This window comes from Neoarius graeffei, chromosome 10, assembly GCF_027579695.1.
Source record: "Neoarius graeffei isolate fNeoGra1 chromosome 10, fNeoGra1.pri, whole genome shotgun sequence".
Taxonomy (NCBI): domain Eukaryota; kingdom Metazoa; phylum Chordata; class Actinopteri; order Siluriformes; family Ariidae; genus Neoarius; species Neoarius graeffei.
In genome coordinates, this window is record NC_083578.1 from 9,652,187 (window position 1) to 9,676,915 (window position 24,729).

Consider the following 24,729-nt stretch of genomic DNA (forward strand, 5'->3'; position numbering starts at 1 on the left):
AAAACGGTTGATGGTAGACAGATGTTTACCATTATCAACTTATAGGAAGTGCCATATAAGCTTTCATTTGGCACCATGATCTTTGACCTTGAGTGACTTTGAAATGTCAAACTCAAGGTCATGGATTTTCATAGGCCTATAACCTGAACGCTGACGATTGAGAAATATTACCATTATCACCATATAGGTATAAAATAAGTGCTGCCGGGCGAAGTTCGTTTTGCCTGGAAACACTTTTTTCTTTAAGTTTTGGGATGATATAGAACCGTGTTCCATTCAAATAAAAAAAAAAGTTGTTTGTTTAAGTCGGAGTTTAAAACATTGTTTTAAATATATACACTACCATTCAAAAGTTTGGGGTCACCCAGACAATTTTGTGTTTTCCATGAAAAGTCACACTTTTATTTACCACCATAAGTTGTAAAATGAATAGAAAATATAGTCAAGACATTTTTCTGGCCATTTTGAGCATTTAATCGACCCCACAAATGTGATGCTCCAAAAACTCAATCTGCTCAAAGGAAGGTCAGTTTTATAGCTTCTCTAAGGCTACGTTTACATTAGACCGTATCTGTCTCGTTTTCTTCGCGGATGCACTGTCCGTTTACATTAAACCGCCTGGAAACGCCGGGAAACGGGAATCCGCCAGCGTCCATGTATTCAATCCAGATCGTGTCTGGTCCGGTGCTGTGTAAACATTGAGAATACGCGGATACGCTGTGCTGAGCTCTAGCTGGCGTCTCATTGGACAACGTCACTGTGACATCCACCTTCCTGATTCGCTGGCGTTGGTCATGTGACGCGACTGCTGAAAAACGGCGCAGACTTCCGCCTTGTATCACCTTTCATTAAAGAGTATAAAAGTATGAAAATACTGCAAATACTGATGCAAATACTGCCCATTGTGTAGTTATGATTGTCTTTAGGCTTGCCATCCTTCCACTTGCAAGTGGTAAGTGATATGCGCTGGGATCACACACACAGCGGCTCAGTCCCGAATCACAGCTTGTGCACTTCACTCGCGCGCTCTGTGAGCTGCGCAGGGCCGGAGTGCGCACCCTCCAGAGGGCACTCGCTGTTCAGGGCGGAGTGATTTGGAGCGCAGGATGCCTGCGGAGCCGAGCGTATCCGTGTATTGGTGTTGCTGTGTGCACGCAAATCGTGTATTGGTGTTGCTGTGTGCACACTAATCGTTTTAAAAACGTTAATCTGATGATCCGCTGATACGGTCGAATGTAAACATGGGCTAAAGAGCTCAACTGTTTTCAGCTGTGCTAACATGATTGTACAAGGGTTTTCTAATCATCCATTAGCCTTCTGAGGCAATGAGCAAACACATTGTACCATTAGAACACTGGAGTGAGAGTTGCTGTAAATGGGCCTCTATACACCTATGGAGATATTGCACCAAAAACCAGACATTTGCAGCTAGAATAGTCATTTACCACATTAGCAATGGATAGAGTGGATTTCTGATTAGTTTAAAGTGATCTTCATTGAAAAGAACAGTGCTTTTCTTTCAAAAATAAGGACATTTCAAAGTGACCCCAAACTTTTGAACGGTAGTGTATGTAGAGAAGCACTGTAGTGTACACAACACGGATATAGCATTAAAAAAAACAAACAAACAAGAAAAAACACCCAACACCAGTTTGCTTGTTTTATCACTTGCTTTATGTTAGGGTTTGGGAAAGCAGCAGGAGTCGACAGTAATGTGAGCGACCTGTACAGAGACGAGGCAGAAGGACAGTCAGTGCAAACCTGCTTTACTACCTACCGCAGCGCACGTCAATAAATATGCATCTATAATGAAAGGCGAGGACAAGAAGATTTGGCTGTTTATACTGTTAGCGCGAACAAAAGGTGAGCCAGAACGCAAACCTGTAAAGTGTGAATGAGGTAAGGAAAGTGAAACGTTTGGCATGCGTACGGTACACTCGTTTCCAACCGACGTCCAAAAAACGTGTGATACTGAACACGGAAAAAAAAAATCCTCGTTTTTGCTTGCAGCAGTCAGTTTTGCATATACAGCAGGTTATACAGAGGCTGATGCTTTTCTCCCGTTCTGTCCCGTTAAGTCTGATTAGCAGCACGCGGCCGTTCTCCTGTTTACGTCACCGTCCCGTGAAGCTGGAGCACGTCGTCCCGGTGTGTGTCGTCCAGTGTTTTAACTGCTGTGTTTGTGTGGCTACATTAATTATTCCAGTGTTATAGTACTGAGAGAGATATATAGTGTGATTTCTATAGACTGCTTATGTCTTGTGTGTGTGTGTGTGTGTGTGTGTGTGTATTGGTTGGAATCAGTGTGTGTGTGTGAGAGTTAAACAGTTCTGTCAGCGCCTGATGGTTTGCGCACCACCTTCTCTCCGCTAACCTGATCCACAGCAAGCGTCTCCACTTCTGCGGGTGGGCGATGAATCCTGTGTGCCACTCCGATGTGGGCGGAGCCTCGTTGCTGCCTGGGGCTCGGAGGCACAGGAGCATGGGTGGGGCTTGTTGCGGATGCGATAGGTGGGATTACCGGGGGTCGTTCACGTACCACTGGCTGTGCGTCAGTGTTAGAGGGCGTGTCTCGGGCCTGCAGGAACGGTGCGGGGTCGGGCATCGTTCCCGTGGCATCTCTGAGGACGATTCTTCGACCGTCGGCTGCGCCCACCCTGTAGAGCTCCGTGTACTCGCAGTGCAGAGGCTGTGACAGGCTTTTGCGCATGCGCCTACGCGGCGTGTCCGGCTGCTTGCTTGCTCCGTTGGTGGGCGAGTCGAGCCTCGGCTCGGCCGGCGGGGACGGCTTAAAGGCAGCTCCGCCCTCTAAAAGGCGTTTCTTGGTGGCGTGGAGCTGCGCCGTGAGGAAGGCGATGGTGCCGGCTCTCTGCTCCAGTTCCCCGGATAACACGGCCAGCCGGTGGCTCTTGAGCTTCAGCTCGTCCAGGTACTTCTTCTCGCGCTCGCGGATCGTGTTCTCCAACACCGAGATCATAGCGTTCTTCTGCTCGAGCTCACGCAGCAGCTCGCTGTTCTCCTGCTCTTTGGCCTTCAACTGCTCCTCCAGCTCCTCACAGCGACGCTGGAGCTCTCTGCAACGTGCCTCGCCATCATCTGCCACACACACAAACACAAACAGAAAGGTTTTAGCGTGCTCATTTCCTCTTCCTTAAACCTTCCTAAAAAATTCTGCACTTCTATTAAAATGTCTTTTTGTAGAACACGTTCGTGAACCTTCAGTTGAACATATTTGTCAAAAAAGATTCCAGGGACCTCTGGACCTTTTTTTTTACCTCCTTTGACACGATTTCTCTCATGTTTCTCTCAGACCTCTATTGCTGAGGATAAAGAATGAAGTGTTGTATTTACACTATATTCACTCATCTTCAGTAAGGGTTTTAGATCCTTGGTCAGGGTCACATCCTGGGAACACTGGGCATCAAATAGGAACGCATCCTGAATGAGACGCCATTCCACCACCACAGGACACCACACACACACTGTCACCAATTCACCTCCTGGCATGTTTTTAGGAGGTAGGAGGAAACCGGAGAACCCAGATGAAACCCATGCGGCCACAAACTCGATTAGCTACCCGCTGGACCAAGAATAAATACAGCTACATATTTTAAACATATACATGCAATTCCCTCATCAGTGTTCATTATAAAGTCACACAAGTGGCTGTGTGTATTACCTGATGCTGTGACACAAAGACGTTCCTTGGAGCAGGTATAACGACCCTACCCTGCCGCAACTCGTTATGTAATTACTGATCATAATTAAGCATTAAAAATGCATTATCTCACTGAATGAGATGGTCACCTCGCTCCAGCTCCTGACATCAATCATCATTTAAACACTGGGGGGAAAACAAGATGCTGTTTCTACACTGAGCCTGTAGAGGGCGATGCTGACTTCCCTGAAGAAACCCACTTTCATCGTGTCTCCTCGACTCCGCCCTCTCATGACCTTCAGCCCTCGGCGACCCAGAAACAGAACGACTTCTGACATCAGTCGAGACGTCTTCAATTCTGATTACTGAAAATAATAATAATAATAATAATAATAATAATAATAATAATAATATTCAGCGAACTACTGCAGCGAATGAAACAGAAAATATTTTATACTTGTTATGACAAATAACTTGGAAATACACTAGCCTGGGCCCGCCCATCCTAAGTGTGACGCAACACGGGGGCCTGTTGCGAACTTAGTCTGGCAAGGCAAGCTATCTCCAGCTCTTCCAAGCTCCCGAAAAATCGGGAGCCAATCAACTTTGAGCATCTCCAACGGCCCTGGGTAGAGGCGTGTTCAAGGCACTGATGTAGTAGAACTGCGACCGGAAGCCACAGATTGTTTACAGAATCTATGCCGGAAGCGCTTCATTCACTAGAAACATTACGAACATGGAGCAGCGGCAAGCCTTTGACACAGCGGTAGATGCTGTATTGAAAACATTCAACGGGAAGTTCTCATTGAAAACGGAGCAAAGAGCAGCCCTGGAGGTATTTATCTTCTTCCTGTTACTCAAGCAGTTTCCGTCGCGTCACATACATCAGAGGAAAGAGTGATGTGATTGGTTTAAGCTTCGTCACAGCCTTTTCTGGCTTCGACCAGTAGCAAACTGAGGCATTTCAGGGAGGCGGGTCAACCACGCGCTTTGGGAAACGGTTGGGCTTAATATCTTTGCCAGACCAAATGCTCGCAGAGTTTTGAAGTTGCGTTAGCCAGACTAGAAATACACATATTTTGAAATCGAGTGATAATTAGATCCAGCTTTACAAACACACAAAATATAACGCCTGGTCACATGACACATCAACACAACGCACGTGTCACCTGTTTCAGAAGTACGAACGTCATTCTATCCATTCTATTCTATCCCTAAAACCCAGTGACCCCCATGCTTTTAAACAGCTACTAAACTGCCTTGAGGACATCAAAGCATGGATGGCCCTAAATTTCTTAAGTTTCAATGAAAGTAAAACTGAGGTCCTAGTCTTCTGGCCCAGTGCCACCTCTGACCCCCTCCATGACCTAGGCCCACTCGAACCCATTGTAAAAGACACAGCGGAAAACCTTGGTGTAATTTTAGATTCATTTTTTAATATGGAGAAGCAAATCAACATGGTTGTTAAGTTGAGTTTTATCAACTAAGGCTTTTATCCAAGGTTAAGCCTTTTTTATCTTTTATGGCGTATTCACACCTACGTTGTTTGGTCCGGACCAAACGACCAAACGAACCAAATTTCCCTTGGTCCGGACCTTTTGGGTTGGTCTGAATACAAACCACCGAACTCTGGTCCGGACCAAACAAGCGGACCGAGACCGAGCTGCAAGGTCGGACTCGGTCCGGACCAAAGGAACCCTGGTGCGGATCTTTTGGAGGTGTGAAAGCAGACCGGACCTAATCCGACAGTTTTGCTTTTTTGTACCTCGGGAGCTTCCGTCGTTTGTCGAGCATTATGGGAAACAGAGTCTTGACACTCCACCGCAAAGTGCAAACACTGTTTCGGTTGTCAAGGGAACCTTACAACAGTCGTTCAGTCATTCAGACCAGTGGTAGGCTAGACTACAGAGTACAAAAAATGAGTAGGGGGCAAACGTGGGCCGAGGAAGAAACGCGTACCCTTGTGGATATATGGGCAGATGTCCACATATCTGAGCTTTTGGAGAGAACACACAAAAATGCCGACATGTTTGCTGTATTCAGTGAGAAAATGAAGGAGAAGGGGTTCACGTGCTCCCCAGAACAATGTCGGCTAAAAGTGAAGAAACTCCGTCAGACCTACATTAAAATCAGGGACGTTCTTTCAAAAAGTGGCGGTACTCGCGACGCAAAAAAGAAATTCATCTATTGCGTGAAGAGCCAGAACTGTCACAACATGATGTGCGCTCATCAGCGCTATCCTCCGTAGCCGCCTTGCCCTTTGTCGTCGTCGTTGATAAATTACTTGTACAACAGCATAGTAATCGCACAATTGTGAAAACAGTAAAAACTGGAAAAAACAAATAGCTTTGATGACATTAAAAAGAATAACAGCACGGAAAGCCTCCATGACTACTTTTGACTTAACGCTTTGTGCGTGTGTCGTCTCTGACCAATAGCTGAACGACCTCAGGGCGCGTGGCTTTGTTGACAGATTTTGGTCCGCTTACTAAAATGTACAGTGTGAAAGCGAACCGCACCAAAATGAAAAAATAAAAAAAACATTTGGTTCGGACCAAAGCAAGTGAACTATCGAACTATCCTGGTCTGAATACACCCTTAAAGATTTTGAGAGGGTCATCCATGCATTTGTTTCCTCCCGCCTGGATTACTGCAACGCCCTGTATGCTGGCATAAGTTCTTCCTCCATCTCACGCCTGCAACTTGTTCAAAATGCTGCCACCCGTCTTCTCACTAGAACACGAAGGCGAGAACATATAACACCTGTGCTTGCTGCTCTTCACTGGCTCCCCATACACTACAGGATATATATATATATATATATTTTTTTTTTTTTAAAGATTTTTTTGGGCTTTTTTCACCTTTATTGGATAGGACAGTGTAGAGACAGGACAGGAAATGAGTGGGAGAGAGAGATGGGGAGGGATCGGGAAATGACCTCGGGTCGGAATCGAACCCGGGTCCCCGGATTTATGGTATGGCGCCTTAGCCACCTGAGCCATGACACCCCCTACAGGATATATTTTAAGATTATTTTATTTGTTTTTAAATCCCTACACGGACTGGCACCCTCTTACTTGTCTGACCTCCTAAAAATTCACACCCCCGCCAGGGCCCTCAGGTCAGCCGACCAATTACGCCTAGTTGTACCACCCTCCAGACTGAAAAGTAGGGGGGACCGAGCCTTTGCAGTCATTGGCCCTACACTCTGGAACGAGCTTCCACTACATATTCGTTTAGCCCCGTCCTTAGTTGTTTTTAAAACTCATCTCAAAACCTATTTTTATGCCTTGGCTTTTAACTCTGTATAGCTTTTGCTTACTTATTTATTCATTTTTTGTTTTTCTTTTAATGTTACATGTGTCTTTTTACTTTATTTAATTATTTATTTTTTAATTACTTACTCTTAGTTATTTATGCGAGCGTACCCAATAAGTCCATGTACCATTTAAGCCCACTTTCAACTTTGAGGTCAAATTACAAAAAAGGAAAACATTTTTTTTTTTTTTGCCAAAAGTTACTTCATTCAATTAAATAATTTGTTCTTTACGAAGTGTTTTTTATTGCATACCAATAACATTTTGTATGGTTGAATTAGCCCCGCCCATGTGTATACAGTCCCAGGACAACTGACGAGAAGACACAGAAAAACTTTGCACTTTTGCAACCTGTTAGAAATCCCCAATTTTCAACACTTTTCAGCTACATCTTTGATAAGTATATTGATATTATGTCAAATAAGAGGCAAATGTGCTGATTTTTATTGAAAAAAAAACGATGTGTTTTCTTAAATTATATATTTTCTCTTTTAATGAAAAGATGAGTTTCGTGAGCTTGCAAAAGTAGCTAACCTCTCAAAAAAAACGCTAGTGTTGCTAATCCTTCTCCAGCAGAACAGTTAAAGTTGTTAGATAGAAATAGTGACCATTTTATGATTTGTTTAACATTGATATTTAAATATATGTATCATAAAAGGCCCTGTTTAGTTGTGTGTTTACATAAATTAGCCTTTTGTACAGGTGGGCTTAAATGGTACCACCCATTGAAATGTATGCAAACTACAGCTAGCAAATGCTAGGCAAAAGGGGCAGTGCTAGAGAGAGACACTTACTACGCAGTGCTTTTTACCAAGCCTGCGAAATATTATATAGCGCGAGTCTTCAATGAGTCCACGCCACCAGAGGGTGAGACGTCTTACGTCATGAAATTTCTTGACCGGGGCCCAAACAACACGCACCATCTCCCTTCAAGGGAGAAGGTTGAAGATGTGGAAAAAAAGTTCATACTGTGCAAGGCAAACCTAGTGGGAGCTGGCCCATTCTACCTCAGCAACTACACTGAGGTGGAAAATGTATACAAACAAAAACTTAAGATGATCAAATCCGCTCGCTGATCCGCTTGCCTGAAATGAGACAAAATTAGATGAAATGATTCATTGTTCTGTGTTGTTTTGTCATGTTTGTCAGTTGATCAGATGGTCATATTTATGAAAAAGAATGTTTACAGCACACTTTCATTGTTATTTCATGTATTGATATATTTATATTTCATTAAACAACATTATTCTACGAAATATGTTGAAGTGGGCTTATTAGGAACACAAGTGGGCTTAAAGGGTACCGATGGTACCCTTTAAGCCCAGCCAGACTTTTGACTTTTTTACTAAAATATCTTAATCGTGTATTTTGAAATTCACATCAACTCATCAATAAGCATTGAGATGAGAGGTAAATCTTACTATTTAGCAAATCATTTCACTAAAACATTGTGTGAATATGGATGAAAAATAAAGAAATTTAGATTTTGGTGGGCTTAATGGGTACGCTTACCTTACTCTAAATTCATTCCTATGCCTTGGTGCCTTTTATTACATGATTTCTTGTTTTGGGATTGCACTGACTTGTGTTATTGGTCCTTAGTTGTCATGGTCATGTTGTCATCTCTCTGTGTGTATGGTGTCCTCAAGTTACGTTGTCTTTGTGTTTTATGGTGTCCTCAAGTCTTTTTACCTGCTTGTCCAGCACTTTGGTCAGCTGCCTCTGTTGTATTTTAAAGTGCTTTATAAATAAACTTGACTTGACTTGACATTCTCTCTCTCTTTCTTTCTTTCTGTATCAGTTCAACAAGGTGGGGCCACAAATGTACACAAAACAGATAGCGAGATGGAGAAAGAGACAGCGAGACGGAGAGATGAGCTGTCTCCTGTTACAGCGCTAATCGAAATGAGTGTAGAGGAGCGTCTCATCCTCTACTGACCTTCAGCTCGCTCTCCACACACACACACACTAGATATACAGACGCAAGCAACACACGAGCATAACTACATTTCCCAGTAGCGAGGTGAGAGCGTCACTGCATTTTAAATCAACTAACGTGTAAAACAAATACTTTACAACAATCTCATCTCTTCAGCACTGAATTCTCCGTTCTGATTGGTCAGAAGATATGGTTCTGTAATAGCGGCTGTTACAGAAAGACTTGTACGGCAGATGCTCAAAGTAGTTTTAGGGTAAGAAAGGGTTTATTCACTGTACCCGGGCTGCTGAATGGAAAAATATCAGCTCCTCTAATAACGTTCCCGTAACATGACGTACAGAATACACACATCAATATGAACCCTATAGAGACTGTGACGAAAGTCAGTAATTTGCGCTAGCTGACCTTTGTCAGTTGAAGGTCAAGGAACAGTTGCGCCCTGCCGCCCTGAACAAATTAAAAAACAAGGGTTTCCAGGCAAAACGAACCTCGCCCGGCAGCACTTATTTTATACCTATATGGTGATAATGGTAATATTTCTCAATCGTCAGCGGTCACGTTATAGTCCTATGAAAATCCATGACCTTGAGTTTGACATTTCAAAGTCACTCAAAGTCAAAGATCATGATGCCAAATGAAAGCCTATATGGCACTTCCTATAAGGTGATAATGGTAAACATCTGTCTACCATCAACCGTTTTCAAGTTACAGCCCGCTGAAAATCCGTGACCTTGAGTTTGACCTTTCAAAGTCACTCAAGGTCAAAGATCATGGTGCCAAATGAAAGGTCATATGGGAGTTCCTGTACGCTCATAATAGTAAACATCTGTCTATCGGCAACCGTTTTTGAGTCATAATGGAAAATGTTATTTTGACCGAAAGGTTGACCTTGACCTTCACCTTGACCCAATTACCCTCAAAATTTAATCAGGTAATCTACAGACCATTCCCCACCTACCCTGAAAATTTGAAGTTAATCGGTGCAACTGTCTAGATGCTAGATTGTTAACAGGGAGACACACAAAAACAAACAAACAAACAAACAAACAAACCGCACTGATTACAATACCTCACCCTGCTTACTCCGTCATGGGCGAGGTAAAAACAAGTCATCAAGAGATGACATACAGTGCCTTGGAAAAGTATTCATCCCCCTTGGTGTTTGTCCTGTTTTGTCGCATTACAAGCTAGAATTAAAATGGATTTTTTTTTTTGGGGGGGGGGGTTAGCACCATTTGATTTACACAACATGCATACAACGTTAAAGGTGCACATTGTTGTTTTTTATTGTGACACAAACAATAAGATGAAAAAACAGAAATCTGGAGTATGCATAAGAATTCATCCCCCCAAAGTCAATACTTTATAGAGCCACTTTTTGCTACAATTACAGCTGCAAGTCTCTTGGGGTATGTCTCTATTAGCTTAGCACATCTAGCAACTGCTCCAACTCCTTCAAGTTAGATGGGTTGCGTTGGTGTTCAGCAATCTTCAAGTTATGCCACAGATTCTCAATTGGATTGAGGTCTGGGCTTTGATGAGGCCATTCCAAGACATTTAAACGTTTCCCTTTAAACCACTCCAGTGTAGCTTTAGCAGTATGTTTAGGGTCGTTGCCCTGCTGGAACGTGAACCTTCGTCCCAGTTTCAAAGCTCTGGCCGACTCAAACAGGTTTTCCTCCAGAATTGCCCTGTATTTAGTGCCATCCATCTTTCCTTCAGTACTGACCAGCTTTCCTGTCCCTGCAGATGAAAAATATCCCCACAGCATGATGCTGCCACCACCATGCTTCACTGTAGGGATGGTGTTCTCAGAGTGTTGGGTTTGCGCCACACATGGCATTTCCCATGATGGCCAAAAAATTAATTTTAGTCTCATTTGACCAAAGAATCTTTTTCCATGTGTTTGGGGAGTCTGCTACATGCTGTTGGGCAAATTCCAAACGTGATTTTGTTAAGCAATGGCTTTTTTCTGGCCACTCTTCCATAAAGCCCCGCTCTGTGGAGTGTACGGCTTAAAGTGGTCCTATGGACAGATCCTCCCATCTCCGCTGTGGATCTTTGCAGTTCCTTCAGTGTTTTTGTTGCATCTCTGATTAATGCCCTCCTTGCCCGGTTTGTGAGTTTTGGTGGGCGGGGCCTTCTCTTGTCAGGTTTGTAGTGGTGCCATATTCTTTCCATTTTGCTATAATGGATTTAATGGTGCTCTGTGGGATATTCAAAGTTTGGGATGTTTTTTATAACCCAACCCTGATCTATACTTCTCCACAACTTCGTCTCTGACCTGTTTGGAGGCTCCTTGGTTTTCATGTTGCTTGTTTAGTAGTGTTGCAGAGTCAGGGTCCTTCCAGAACAGGTTGATTTATACAGACATCATGTGACAGGTCATATGACACTTTGATTGCGCACAGGTGGATCTTAATCAACTAATTATGACAAGGGAGTGAATACTTATGCACACTTCAGATTTCTGTTTTTTCATCTTAATTATTGTTTGTGTCAAAATAAAAAAAACAACGTGAACCTTTAAAGTGGTAGGCATGCTGTGTAAATCAAATGGCGCTAACCTTCCAAAAATCCATTTTAATTCCAGCTTGTAATGCGACAAAACAGGACAAACACCAAGGGGGATGAATACTTTTGCAAGGCACTGTATCCCCCCGGCCCCCACATGAAACCCCACTCCAAATTTCTCAGTTGAATTGGCTGCTATGGAAATACGGGGAAAAATAAAAAAAAAAAGAATCACAGAAGTCAAAAGGCACAACTCCTGTAGTCACATAACTGTGAGGTTTTGTGAAAAAAAAATCCTAATAGTTTTTGAGTTATGCTCCGGAAAGTAAAATGTTTACAAACACACAGACAGACGGATGAACAGATAGACGGACAGAAGGACAGACAGATGGATGGACAGAGCGATAGCTATATTCTCCCACATTAAATGCTGGGGGGGGATAAAAACTGATTGAAAAAAATCATGAAAATTGACAGAGTGATAAGTGATTGAAAAAAATCCCGTTTTTCATGGATCATTCCGGATCAGTGATCCAGATCAGCACCAAAAGTCATAGCAATGTAATTCAGCCCAGAGGTATTCTTCATGTGAAGTTTGGTGATGATTGGTTGAAAACTGAGGGAGAAATAGCGTCCTAAAAAGGTTAGGATAATAATAATAAAGTAGAAAGCTCATGAGTGAAACAATTTGCGCTAGCACTGTTAGCGCAAATTAATAAACATAGCTGTGGCAAGACTTTGAAAAGTCATCTGAAATATTTAAATTTTTTTTATTGTCCATGACATTTTCCCATATCTTGCAAGAACAATATCATGTGGACGAGATGTGATAATTTTGATGTGCTGAGGTTCAAAAGCTTGCTGGTTTGATTCCCTGAAGTGCCCTTGAGCAAGGCACCTAACGCTGACAATCGGGTGGTCGAAGACGCTGCAAGAAATAAAACCTTGTGCAAAATTTCAACTCGTACATCTCAAAACAGTTAACAGGAGACGTTAGAGTAAATCTCGGCTTGCCAAGAGATACGTGAACATGGCTGACACTTGTGACAGATGTTCCAACGTTCCTTGTAATCTCACTCGTGTGTTTTGAGAGACAGGGAAAGTACCGAAAGTCTTATTTCAGAGTCACTTCAAACAGTAGAACAACAGGTAATCAAACCGTTTCCACAGATCACTATATTCAGTCGACCCAAAACTGGGAAAAAAAAATATATATACCGGATGTGGTGGGGGTGAGGTGGGTGGTGCTAGAGGGCTGGACGAGTTCATTATTAAAGCATTTCATGTCACTGTACTGTTTTGTAATGATTCCTAAAATGCTAATGAAATAGAATAGTGTTGTTTATAATATTTATAATAAAAAGAAGCATTGTTTACGTGGTGGGGTTTTCTGTAAAGAGATGTTTAATTAGCCTTTAAAGCTAGACTGCCTTTCAGATTTTTCAAGTATAGGTCGTAAAAAGAATCCCCCCCCCCCCCCCCCCCCCCCCCGCCGACACCCAATTATTTTTGTTTAGTGGACCGAAAGCTACTGACTTTGAATCACAGACTTCCAATTTTATTAGTTTTTTTAAAAATAGAACAATTAATGAATTTATCTCCAGGCGGCCCTAAATTCTCCGCTATTTTTTCCTGCTTCACCATGACGCAATACAAGATACTACGGTACGTCATGCATCACGTGGTGGGCTTTCCCTGTTCGCGCAAGGCATTGTGGGATACAAATTTGAAACAGGAGAGAAAAATAGAGGGCATGAGCGTGCGAATGAAATGTGAAAGACCGACTACAGTAACGGAAAGAAAGCGAGAAGAAAAGACGTTATGTTCTATACGAAGGAAAAGAAACGCAGGACCAAACTAATAAATATCGGCGCTCAGCGAGCACCTCGGTGTGATCAGCTGTTCGTTTAGCGACAGAATGATGGAACTGTCAGTGCACGCTCAAAGGGAAACCTGCGCATGCGCACACACACGGACTTCCTCTGTCTGCTTGACTGCGTGAAGCGAGTGATTTCATTTCATACACATTATTTGCTTTAATCCCCTCAGAATGGCCTGATATTTTGTGAGATATTACAGAAATAAACATACATCACAATGACCACATTTCAGAGCGAACTAAAGTTCACTGGTTTTATGAAATCGAAAGGCCATGTAGATTTAAGTAAAGAGTCTCCAGTGTTAGCATTCTGTAATAGTCTTCAGGAAAAATGAATTCATTTTTCTATTTTTTTTAAATGTAGGCATATTTACTTTTATATATTATTATTAGTTATATTTAGTAAGTTGTTTTAAGGGGTGTTCACACGGCAACTTTTACTCCGGTGTAGCACCGGGGCTGCCCCGGTAGAGCGTTCACACGGTACAAAGTTATACCGGTGTCGCCCCTGAAAGCTGCTTAAACCGGGTGCAAATCTAACCCTGCTCGGGAGCTGGTTTAAGAAATTTACTCCGGAGTAAATGCTAGTTTGCGGGGCAGCACCGATATAAAATGGGACGTCTGAACGCTACAGGGGTAGACTCGCTACGCGTGAGGAGAGTTGATTACATACGGGCATTGCATAATTTGCATCCTGGTATTTTGCGCTTCCAAAATGGCGAATATCAACAACAACAGAACTGCGTGTCTTCCAGTGTTGCCAGATTGGGCGGTTTTAAGTGCATTTTGGTGGATTTGAACATATTTTGGGCTGGAAAACGTCAGCAATATCTGGCAACACTGGTGTCTTCATCCACGTTGTTTTCCCGGCGCTTGGTGATGCCATGACAACCGGGAAAAGGAAGTACATTTTCACGCATGCGCATATTTCATTTCCGCATTATTACTATCGTATAGCACGGTCGCAAAAACTGCCGCGTGAACGCAAGTGGGGCTGCACCGGTGCTAACACGCTTCTCTCTAGTAAGCAGGTTTGTGACGTGTGAACACTCCACAAAATTTACACCGGTGTAAAATATATCGCAACAAAATACATCGGTGCAGCATCGATGCAAATATGTGCCGTGTGAACACCCCTTTAGTTAGGTGCTTTTGAAAACTATAGTTAAATTTGTGCAGTATTATAATAATAATAATAATAATAATGAGTTTGTGCTATTTGGTTTATTCATAACATGACAAGCTGTGGGTTGTTTTTTTTTTAAACTCGTTAAGGGTAGTATCTCACTGGGCTGCGACAGCTTGTGACAAATTGAGAACGTCATTCGCGAGAGTGTTTCAAAAGCAGGGCTTTGAAACCGGTTCAAGGAACGAAAACGAAAACCGGGAACTTTTTCTATTTCACATGGAACAGAAACGAAACCAGAAACTTTATTATTTTTTATGTTCCGGAACAGAAACGCTTATTAAAAATAATGGTAACCGGTTAATACCGGTTTTTATTTTGTTCCTCAAAGTTTCCGTAGCCTACAAATAAAAAAGTCATTCTTCTCCTGCGCAAGTTTCTATGACCCGCTGGGGTTCACTTCCTGTGTGACGTTCGCTGACTGAATGGAGAGAGCGGGAGGGTGGACTACTATCACATCTCCACGTGATAAGTGAGTAAGTGCATTACTGAGTGTCTGAGCAAAGAAGAGCCTGAACGTTGCAACCTCCCTATTGGCTGTTTGTAAAAATGTATCAATTGTTGCCCTTCCCACGGGAATCATCGCGGGCTCGAGAGACGAGACAGTTCGTTGGTAGCAGAACAAAATGTCTGGACACAAATCGGGTTTTCAGAAAAAATAAATAAATAAACGGAGGGTCGAAAATACAAAAAAGGAGGCAGAAAATGCAAAACGAGTTTTAAGGTCGGACAAATGGTTACTTTTTAAGGCAGCCCGCCGTAGCTGCAGGCTTTCAGTTGTGTCATTGAATAGTTACTTTTCTGAGGCAGCCCGCCGTGGCTGCCTGCAGGCTTATTTATTATAGCCCATTTAGTTAAAATAGTTGATATAAAATGTTTATAGTTATGTGATGGTTGTCCTGATTTAGACTGGTGTGTGTTTTTTTTTTTTTGGGGGGGGGGGGGGGGGGGGGGGTTGCGCGATGTTGCACCCGGGTCCAGATTAGGGCAGAACCGGCCCTGGCTACATTTCAGGTGTAGTTTGTTTTATGTATGTATGTACTTGCATAGATGTGTACTTGGTCTTCCAATATGGCGCCTAACAAAATCTTGCGGCGCGGTGACGTCATGCGGTAGCCCTCTATAGGGCCTGACTAGCCTTTGGTAACACACTAAACGAATTATCTTTCATTTTTGGCGCTTTTTCTGTTTGTGTAGATGGGAAGACATACTGAGAATCCAAATCGCCAACATTTGAAATAATAATTGTTTTGAATTATTTCTTATCTTATTTAATGAAAGTTGTAATAGAATTAGCCTACATTTGGCTTAAGCTGGATGAGACAGAGACATAATTTTATAGCCATTTGTTAAACAGCTGACAGGGAACGTAATTAACCGTTCCGGGAATGAAATTTTTTGTTCTAACCGGTTCGGGGAACGTCTATTTAATGGTGGAACCCAAAACCGGAAACGTTAAAATTCCGTTTCTGTTCGGAACGAACCAATAGGAAAAAAATTCTGGTTCAAAGCCCTGTTCAAAAGTGTCTTGAAACATTCTCGGGGCTTCTCAATTTCCTCGCATGAGTCGCAAAGTGTCGCTCCTTCGTCGCTGAAATTTTGAACATGTTCAAAAAATTCGCGCGACAAAATTTCTCTCAAAATAGCCGCAAATGCGTCGCTGGTGTCGCAAAGCCGTCGCGAACCCTTCTCAAGTTGGTTTCCGTGAGACATGAAGTGCGAGTTGAGACAGGAAGTGCGAGCCAGTATCTCACTGGGCTGCGACAGCCTGCGACTAGTTGGAGACACAACACAACAACTGCGGTAAAATATGCGAATATCAATTCAGTCTGATTCCAAGAGAAAATTGTCGCTAATTCGCATATTTTATTGCAATTGTTGTGTCTCCAACTAATCGCAGGCTGTCGTAGCCCAGTGAGATACTGGCTTAACTCTCTCAAAAGAGAAGCTGGTGATGGAATGACTGTTTGCAGCTGCTATAATAGAATATTATAATTATAAGAATATTATAATCAGCTATATATAAGAGAAGAACAGAAACTGACTTTTTTTTTACGGATATTAAATGTCGTAACAAAAAATATCTGCTCGTGAATTCCTTTAAAAATTGCATTTTAATATTTATTACTTAAACGATATGACAATCAAATGCATGTGAATATTAATTGATGTAATTCTTGTCTTAGATCAAGCAACATGAGGAATTTAGGCTAAAAATTATTGTGAATTTTAATATTCAAATGTACATTTTTTTTGTCCTTCAAAATGCATTATTTTCCTTAATTGTTGCAATGAATAACTTATTAGAGTCCCTGCTTGCACTTAGTGCAAAATGTACACTGTTCTGAACCATTAGGTGATACTGGGCACACCCAATAACCTGTCCGCCGAGTTACATGTCAATCCTGGGACACCAGTGATGCTGGCCTCTCCTACTCTTCGAACCTGCCTGATCCATCCTGATGCCCTACTTCTAGCTGGAGTCTCATCACATAACTCTGTGGGTGGTAAAAGAGAGCAACTGGACTGGCTTGAAGATTTTTGAAGATGTTTCACCTCTCATCCGAAAGGCTTCTTGAGTTCTGACTACCGTATTTTCTGGACTATAGAGCGCACCTGTATATAAGCCGCATCCGCTCTATTTAAAAAAATAAAAATAAAAAAAAAAGATATACAAGCCGCACCGGGCTATAAGCCGCAGATATCTACGTTGAAAAATTAGATATTTACTGCATGTACAGAACGATTTTGTACTGTAAATGTACATGTATGTACCTGAACAGATTTTTTTCCGAACAGTGCCTTTTAACACGGCAGCAACTTTGCTGATTAAAACGGAACAGAACCAAGAGAAAATAACCGGTATTTATTTACCTTCATTTCTCCTGTTTGAAACCACAAGTCACTTTAATCATCTTCGCTGGATTTGAAAATAATTACCAGTTAGTAATTTGTCGTGCGTGTTCTATCTGCTAAAGATCTGCTAATTCTTCTTTGCGTTGATTTTTCGTCTCTCTTATTTTTGATTCTACTTCCGGTTAGAGCGCCCCTAGCGGTGGAAGAAAAATCCACAGAATAGCCGCACCTTTGTATAAGCCGCATGGTTCAAAACCTAGGAAAAAAGTAGCGGCTTATAGTCCAGAAAATACGGTAATAGGGAGTATCAGGTATTTATCCTCTCATGGATGAAAAGAAACCACCACGATAACTTTAGGACTGCGATTGGTTGTCATGAACAGTTTTGCACTCAAGTCTCGATCAATGAACAGTTGATAACGTCAACAAAACAGACTTCGTGTTAAAACTATAATGAATTTCCTGGTTACACAGTTGTACTTTGTGGATACTGTATATAGGACACAGTTATAAAAGTAAGTTATTTATATATATATATAAAATCACGCTATCTGTTATCACCCAGATGAGGATGGGTTCCCTTTTGAGTCTGGTTCCTCTCGAGTTTTCTTCCTCGTGTCGTCTGAGGGAGTTTTTCCTTCCCATCGTCGCCACAGGCTTGCTCATCAGGGATAAATACATTTATTCGGGATAAAATGAGCACACATGTTTAAAGTCTTTATTTTTCGTTGCGACAATGCCTGGCGTTAAAGGAGAACTGAAGGCAAATTTTTTTATTATCAAAATTCTATTTCTCTCATTTTATTAAATATCGGAATGCATGTTTGATCACTATTTTGTCATTGCTATAGCAAGTTATGAGTGTTTGAAATATGCTCTGTAATATGAGTCCATATGTCAAAGCAATGGGCGTAAACGAGATTCATTGAGACCTATGCGAGACATCATAGGACGGAAGTAAAACGTACAGCGGAAATCAAAGTGACCAACATCTACCAACGTTGTCAAAAGACGTGCGCGCCCTCTTTCGAGTGCTGACATAATCAAGCTGGAAGTTTTGTTTGTTTTGATAGCGATCAGGAAAGTTTGAAAAAAGTTGGCAGTAATCGTCATTTAAACTCATTTTTGTGCAATACTTCGTTTGGAAAACAGTTTTCAAAATGGCGGCACTGACACCTGGCTGACACTTCACGTTTCGAAGTCTCGCACAAGCCTTGTGAAGATCGCGCGGATAAGCGACGCCTGCCGTGGACCAAACGAACTAAATTCAACACGGCTAAAAACCGAACAGGCCGATAAGTATAATATTTAATTGCAGTTAGCTGCCAATACGAGTCACGATATAAGGTTACTGAAACCGAAAACGTAATTGAATAGCACGTTAAAAATGTTTAAAAATGACTTCAGTTCTCTTTTAAAAGCATGATACAATACAAATAAACTTGACTTGACCTGATGTGTATTAAAAAACGGCAAGAAGTTATATTTGGAAAAATAAAAGACATGCATTCTATATGTAGAATTAGTTTATAATGGCATTGTGGCACTCTGATGAGAAATCGAATACAGTAATAAGATCTCCTAAGAGTCCCACCCCTAGCATACACAACATATTCTCTCTCTCTCTCTCTCTCTCTAATAGTAGACGCCGACAGGATGAGCTCATGTGGCTGTAATGGCGTGACTCACACACAGGGTCAGCTCTCTGCATGACCTTTCCAATCACAATCACGTGAATTCATAATCACATACTGTACGTGTCTAAACCTAATTATACCTCTGTACTCGCTACTGCATCATCCGTTTACACTCAGGAGGATGTTGGGGAAAATGTCGGAGACCAATCTGAGACACATGACATGACGGCTGTGTCCTGATTAACCGAAGTCTCGTGACAGGCTGCTCCGAAACCATGTGCTACGCGTCATGTTTTTTACCCAATCCAACAACAATGAACGTTTCTAAAAACTCTCAGCTGATTACAGTTGACTGCTACCAGTGCTTGTGTGTGTGTGTGTGTGTGTGGGTGTGTACGGTAAGAGACGACTCCGGTGAGGCCCAGACAGGACAGGCTGCAGATAATGCATTAGCCCATGTGCATTAGCACTGCTTTGGCGTAATCCTATTTCCTGTACCATCTCTAACAGCAGCAGCAACAACAACTGGTGATTAGTACTTACTTCCTGTCTCACATTCTGTATTTAAAAATCGTTCATTACTCTGAATGTTCTAGGCAGGCATATCCGAGTCCATTTCGTCTGCTTAGAATAAAAATACATATCCTCTGGGTCCATGTGGCTACTGCTTATAAATAAAACTGTTTTCTGATCCCATCTCCATCCAGTAAATTTCGCATATATACCGGTACATGTCATCAATGATACTCGACTCATCTCTTACAAGCGTCACCAAGCTGTGAGCAGCATCAGGGCTTGGAGTATTTTGGTTACCGATTTTGTTTACTGTGTTTTGTTCAAAAGACGGTGCTGTGAACTTGATCTATTTTCAAAATAGTAAGAAAGAAAGCACTTGTTCACGAATTGTCTTCGAAGCATTATTTAGTACTAATGAGCTCGTTTTGTTTCACGAGTGTAGTGTAAAGACTCGAAAATAAAATTAAAAAATTAAAGCCAACAGCAGAAGTTTGACCGATTATACTTTTAATTTTTAGTTTTCACGAAGGAGCTGATTTATTCCCACGTGGGACTTTTGTCATTTTTATGGACAGAATTTCTAGGCGCAGCCAGGGGCCGGAAGGAATCCTGTTTGGGAACCACAGGATTTCATCTCTGCTTTTTGCGGATGATGTTGTCCTGTTGACTTCTTCAAACCATGACCTTCAGCATGCACTGGGGCGGTTTGCAGTCGAGTGTGAAGTGGCTGGGATGAGAATCAGCACCTCCAAGTCCGAGGCCATGGTTCTCGACCGGAAAAGGGTGGCTTGCCCTCTCCAGGTTGGTGGAGAAGTCCTGCCTCAAGTGGAGGAGTTTAAGTATCTCGGGATCTTGTTCACGAGTGAGGGAAGGATGGAGCGTGAGATCGACAGGCGGATTGGTGCAGCCTCCGCAGTGATGCAGTCGCTTTACTGGTCCGTCGTGGTGAAGAAGGAGCTGAGCCAAAAGCCGAAGCTCTCGATTTACCGGTCGATCTACGTTCCGACTCTCACCTATGGTCATGAGCTTTGAGTAATGACCGAAAGAACAAGATCGCGGATACAAGCGGCCGAAATGAGTTTCCTTCGCAGGGTGGCTGGACGCTCCCTTAGAGATAGGGTGAGAAGCACAGTCACTCGGGAGGAGCTCGGAGTAGAGCCGCTGCTCCTCCACATCGAGAGGAATCAGCTGAGGTGGCTCGGGCATCTCTTTCGGATACCTCCTGGACGCCTCCCTGGGGAAGTGTTCCAGGCATGTCACCCCGGGAGGAGGCCCCGGGGAAGACCCAGGACACGCTGGAGGGACTATGTCTCTCGGCTGGCCTGGGAACGCCTCGGTGTTCTTCCCAAGGAGCTGGCCGAGGTGTCTGGGGAAAGGGAAGTTTGGGCTTCCATGCTCAGACTGCTGCCTCCGCGACCCGGCCCCGGATAAGCGGAAGAAGACGAGACGAGAGACGAGACTTTTGTAATTGCAAACCAAGCGGATCGCTCGAAAGATTCCAACGTTGTCCTCGCTGCTTTCTCGAGTTTTTGTTGAATGCCTGGAATTCTTGGCGTAAATATCTGCCAAAAAGCTAAAAAAAATTTACAAAACCTTTTATTTGACCTTTCAGAAGGACCAAACGAAAGCTGTGATAATCAAAAGGTCAGTTTTCTTAAAATAAACACCACTTACTTGATATCGAATCAGTAGCCTTGGCGAACCACGAGGTGAATTTCGTTTATCTTTTTATCTGCCGATTATCTTCTGATACTACGAAGTTATAACGAGGTTTCTCTTATTTCGTTTCTGGTTCTGATTGGTTTCAAAGTTTATCAAGAAGTAGAACGGGTAATCGAACTTGATCAGGATAAGTGCTGATTGGTTACGAAGTTTTGCTATTGTTATACTCATTCTTACAACACGATGACATAGTGGCTCCGCCTCCTGTTCTTGTGTACCTTTGATAACGCGAGATCAACTGTTCGTATCGCGAGATCACAGTTCGCCGTTCTGGTGATTATAATGCTTATGCGCAGTGCGGTATTGTTACATTCATTTGATGACATAGTGACTACTGCCTCGCTTTGCCTCTGTGGCTACGTTCACACTGCAGGCTGAAGTGACTCAAATCCGATTTTTTCGCCCATATGTGACCTGTATCCGATCTTTTATTGACAATATGAACGACACAGATCCGATTTTTTCAAATCCGACCCAGGCCGTTTGGATATGTGGTGCTAATTCCGATTCCTATCCGCTCTTTTCATATGCGACTTCAGTCTGAACCGCCAGGTCGCATTCATCCGACTTACACGTCATCAACAAGCCACAAACGTCACTATTCTGCGCTGAAGAAGGCGGCGGGTCTCTCAAAAAAGTTACAACAACATGGCGCATAATCACGGGCGCAGATAGAGGGTGGGACTCGTCCCACCCAGATTTAAATTCACCTCGTTCGGTCCCCCCCACTTATAGGGAGGAAAAAACGTCTATGCTGTCTTTCTTTGCATAAGGCAAACCTCACGGAAAAATCAAAAGACTAATTACCATTCGGTTTATTGAGGTGCACAGCAGTGTAGACATAGTTGCAACAACTCACATAAAACAAAGACTGATATTCGGTTGGTTGAGCTGCGCAGACTGCACAGGTTGCGAGCTCGAGCTTGGTTGCTATGGTTACTAACAACAAGTTTGACAGGCATATCGGGGTTGGGGTTGGTTTGCTGGCAGCTTTGTCCCCCCCAGTTCAAAAAACGTATCTGCGCCCCTGCGCATGACATCAATGCGAGGGACGCTTCGGGCTGTGAAGGTTCTGAATCTTCTCAATGGAAGGACGCAGAGGTTAGGGAGCTGATTTCCATTTGGGGGGATGCAGCTATTCAAGCTAGATTGGATGAGTCATACCGCAACCGGGCGGTTTTACTTCCGTAAACACTGGCCATGCTCACTGCGTGTGACGTCGTCGTATCCTGCAGTGCGCATGCGGAACACTTTTAGGTCACTTTTCGTTCATACTGAGGATCACATACAAGTCGCATATATTTGTTAATGTGAACGACCTCACAAAAAAATCGGAATTGAGCATCAAGCCTTACAGTGTGAACGTAGCGTATGAGGCAGTAGCCACAAAAATCAACATGAAGTTCTCGATCATCCGGACTATGTTTTTGTTTTCCTTATAAACAAATATGAGCTCGTGACACGAGTGGGTTTGTACTTGGCAGAAATATTCTGTGCTTTTTCTCTCCAGCACACAGGAGTCTATATCAACCCATTCCTCGCTTCAATGGTTTGCGTAATTATACGATTTTTTTGCCTAATGGTGTTTCACATGGTGTTGTCATAGCGACAGCTGGGCAGTTTGTTCTTATTTGTTCCAGTGAGTTGAATTTAGTTCATTTTGGCCAGTATGCATTAACATATGGTGCCGTTCACACTGAACATCCATAAACTGGGCTGTCAGAAATGAAAGCGGCGTATTTTTAACGTCACTCTCCCTGTCGTGCTGCTCCACATGCAGGCGCCTTCGTTTATGACCACAAAAATAGCATCAGAGACCAAGGAAGATACGCATCGAATCAGAAAATCAGACTTACGCAAGCAGAAAGCTAAAAGCCCTTTATATAAAGTGTACCGGGATTTTTATTTCACTTCAGAGAGCTGTACTGCTGTAATGTCATTTCGTCTCGCTTTACTTCAGCTCTGTAGTGTTTCCTGAGCTGAAGCCTTCACTACACAGCGCTGATTTACTCCCTCGGCCAGGCCGGGACGAGGATATCAGTCTCTAAATACATCTTTACCAAGAACACATCAGACAGTAAAGTTTAATTTAATTCCACACTTCACGGTTACAGTAATGCTGTGATGATGCGGACACTGACCCTACATTCAAACACTGACGAAAAGCTGAGTCGCAGCTGAGAGCGTGAAGGAACTGAAAAGGAGAGAGAGAAGAACAGAATTAAACAAAAACAGGACAGAAAATAACGGAACACAGTAGAATGTGATGGATTTGAATCGAACAGAACGGAATAGAATGCAATGGAATGGAATACAATAGAATAGAAAAGAACAGAATAGAACATGAGATGCAAATAAACATAATGGAATAAAACAAAACAAAATACAACAAATGTCATCGAATAGAACACAACAGAACACAATGAAACAGAACTCAATAGAATAGAACAAAACAGAACATGAAATACGACAGAATGTAATTGAATAGAAAAGATTAGAACAGAACGCAGTGCACAGAATGTAATAGATTAAATTGAGTAGAACAGAATGTGATGGAATAGAATAGGACACAAGACAGAATGGAATGGATTACAACACAATAGAAAATAATAGAACAGAACAAGATACAAGAGAATGGAATAGAATAGAACTGAATAGAACAGAATGCAATGGGAAAGACTAGAACACAATAGAAAAGACCAAAACACAATACACAATATGTAATGGAATAAAATAAAACACAAAATACAACAAATGTAAGAGAATACAGCACAACAAAACGAAAGAAAACAGACCGCAATAGAAAAGAAGAGAACAGAACAACAGAATGAAATAGAATAGAATAGAATGCAACAGAATAGAACACAATACACAGGATAGAATAGAACAGACCAGAATGGAAGAGAACATGATAGAAAAGAACAGAATAGAACACAATGCACAGAATTTAACAGAATAGAACAGAATGCAATGGAATATTATAGGACACAATACACAGAGTGTAATGGAATAGAACAGTCGAGTAGAATACCGTACAATGCAACAGAACAGAATGGAATAGAACTGAACTGGACAGAAAGGAATAGAAAATATGAGAACTGAACAGAAAAGTGCAAAGACTTAAACAGAACAGTTTATGAAACAATACAGCAGAAGAGAATATAGAATCGAATCACACAGAAGAGAACTGAACTGAGTGGACCTTAAACAAATACAGCTGAACTGGAGTTAAACAGAAAAGAGCAAAATGGAATATACGAACAGAACGGATCACAAAACAACACATCAGATCAGAGTCGACTCGAGGAGAACGGAACGGAACTGAATAAAACAGGCCAGAGAATGGAAATGAGATGAATAGAATAGAAGACAGCAGCATAGAACCAAACAGAACAGAACAGACGGAATATCAAACAAAACAGCAGAACCAAACAGGTGGCTAAGGCGCCATACCATAAATCCGGGGACCCGGGTTTGATTCTGACCCGAGGTCATTTCCCGATCC

At 42.4% G+C, this 24,729-nt stretch overlaps 1 protein-coding gene across 3 annotated transcripts in view; it reads right to left on the minus strand.

Moving 5' to 3' along the window:
* Positions 1-1,701: 1,701 nt before the first annotated feature.
* The window catches only part of ccdc92 (coiled-coil domain containing 92), a 223,229-nt gene continuing 200,201 nt past the window's right edge, over positions 1,702-24,729 (minus strand). For all 3 annotated transcript variants that reach the window (XM_060931254.1, XM_060931252.1, XM_060931253.1), the window contains exon 4: positions 1,702-3,096. In XM_060931254.1, coding sequence (XP_060787237.1) covers positions 2,321-3,096 — 776 coding nt within the window. In that variant the 3' untranslated portion in view covers positions 1,702-2,320. The remainder of the gene's footprint in view (positions 3,097-24,729) is intronic.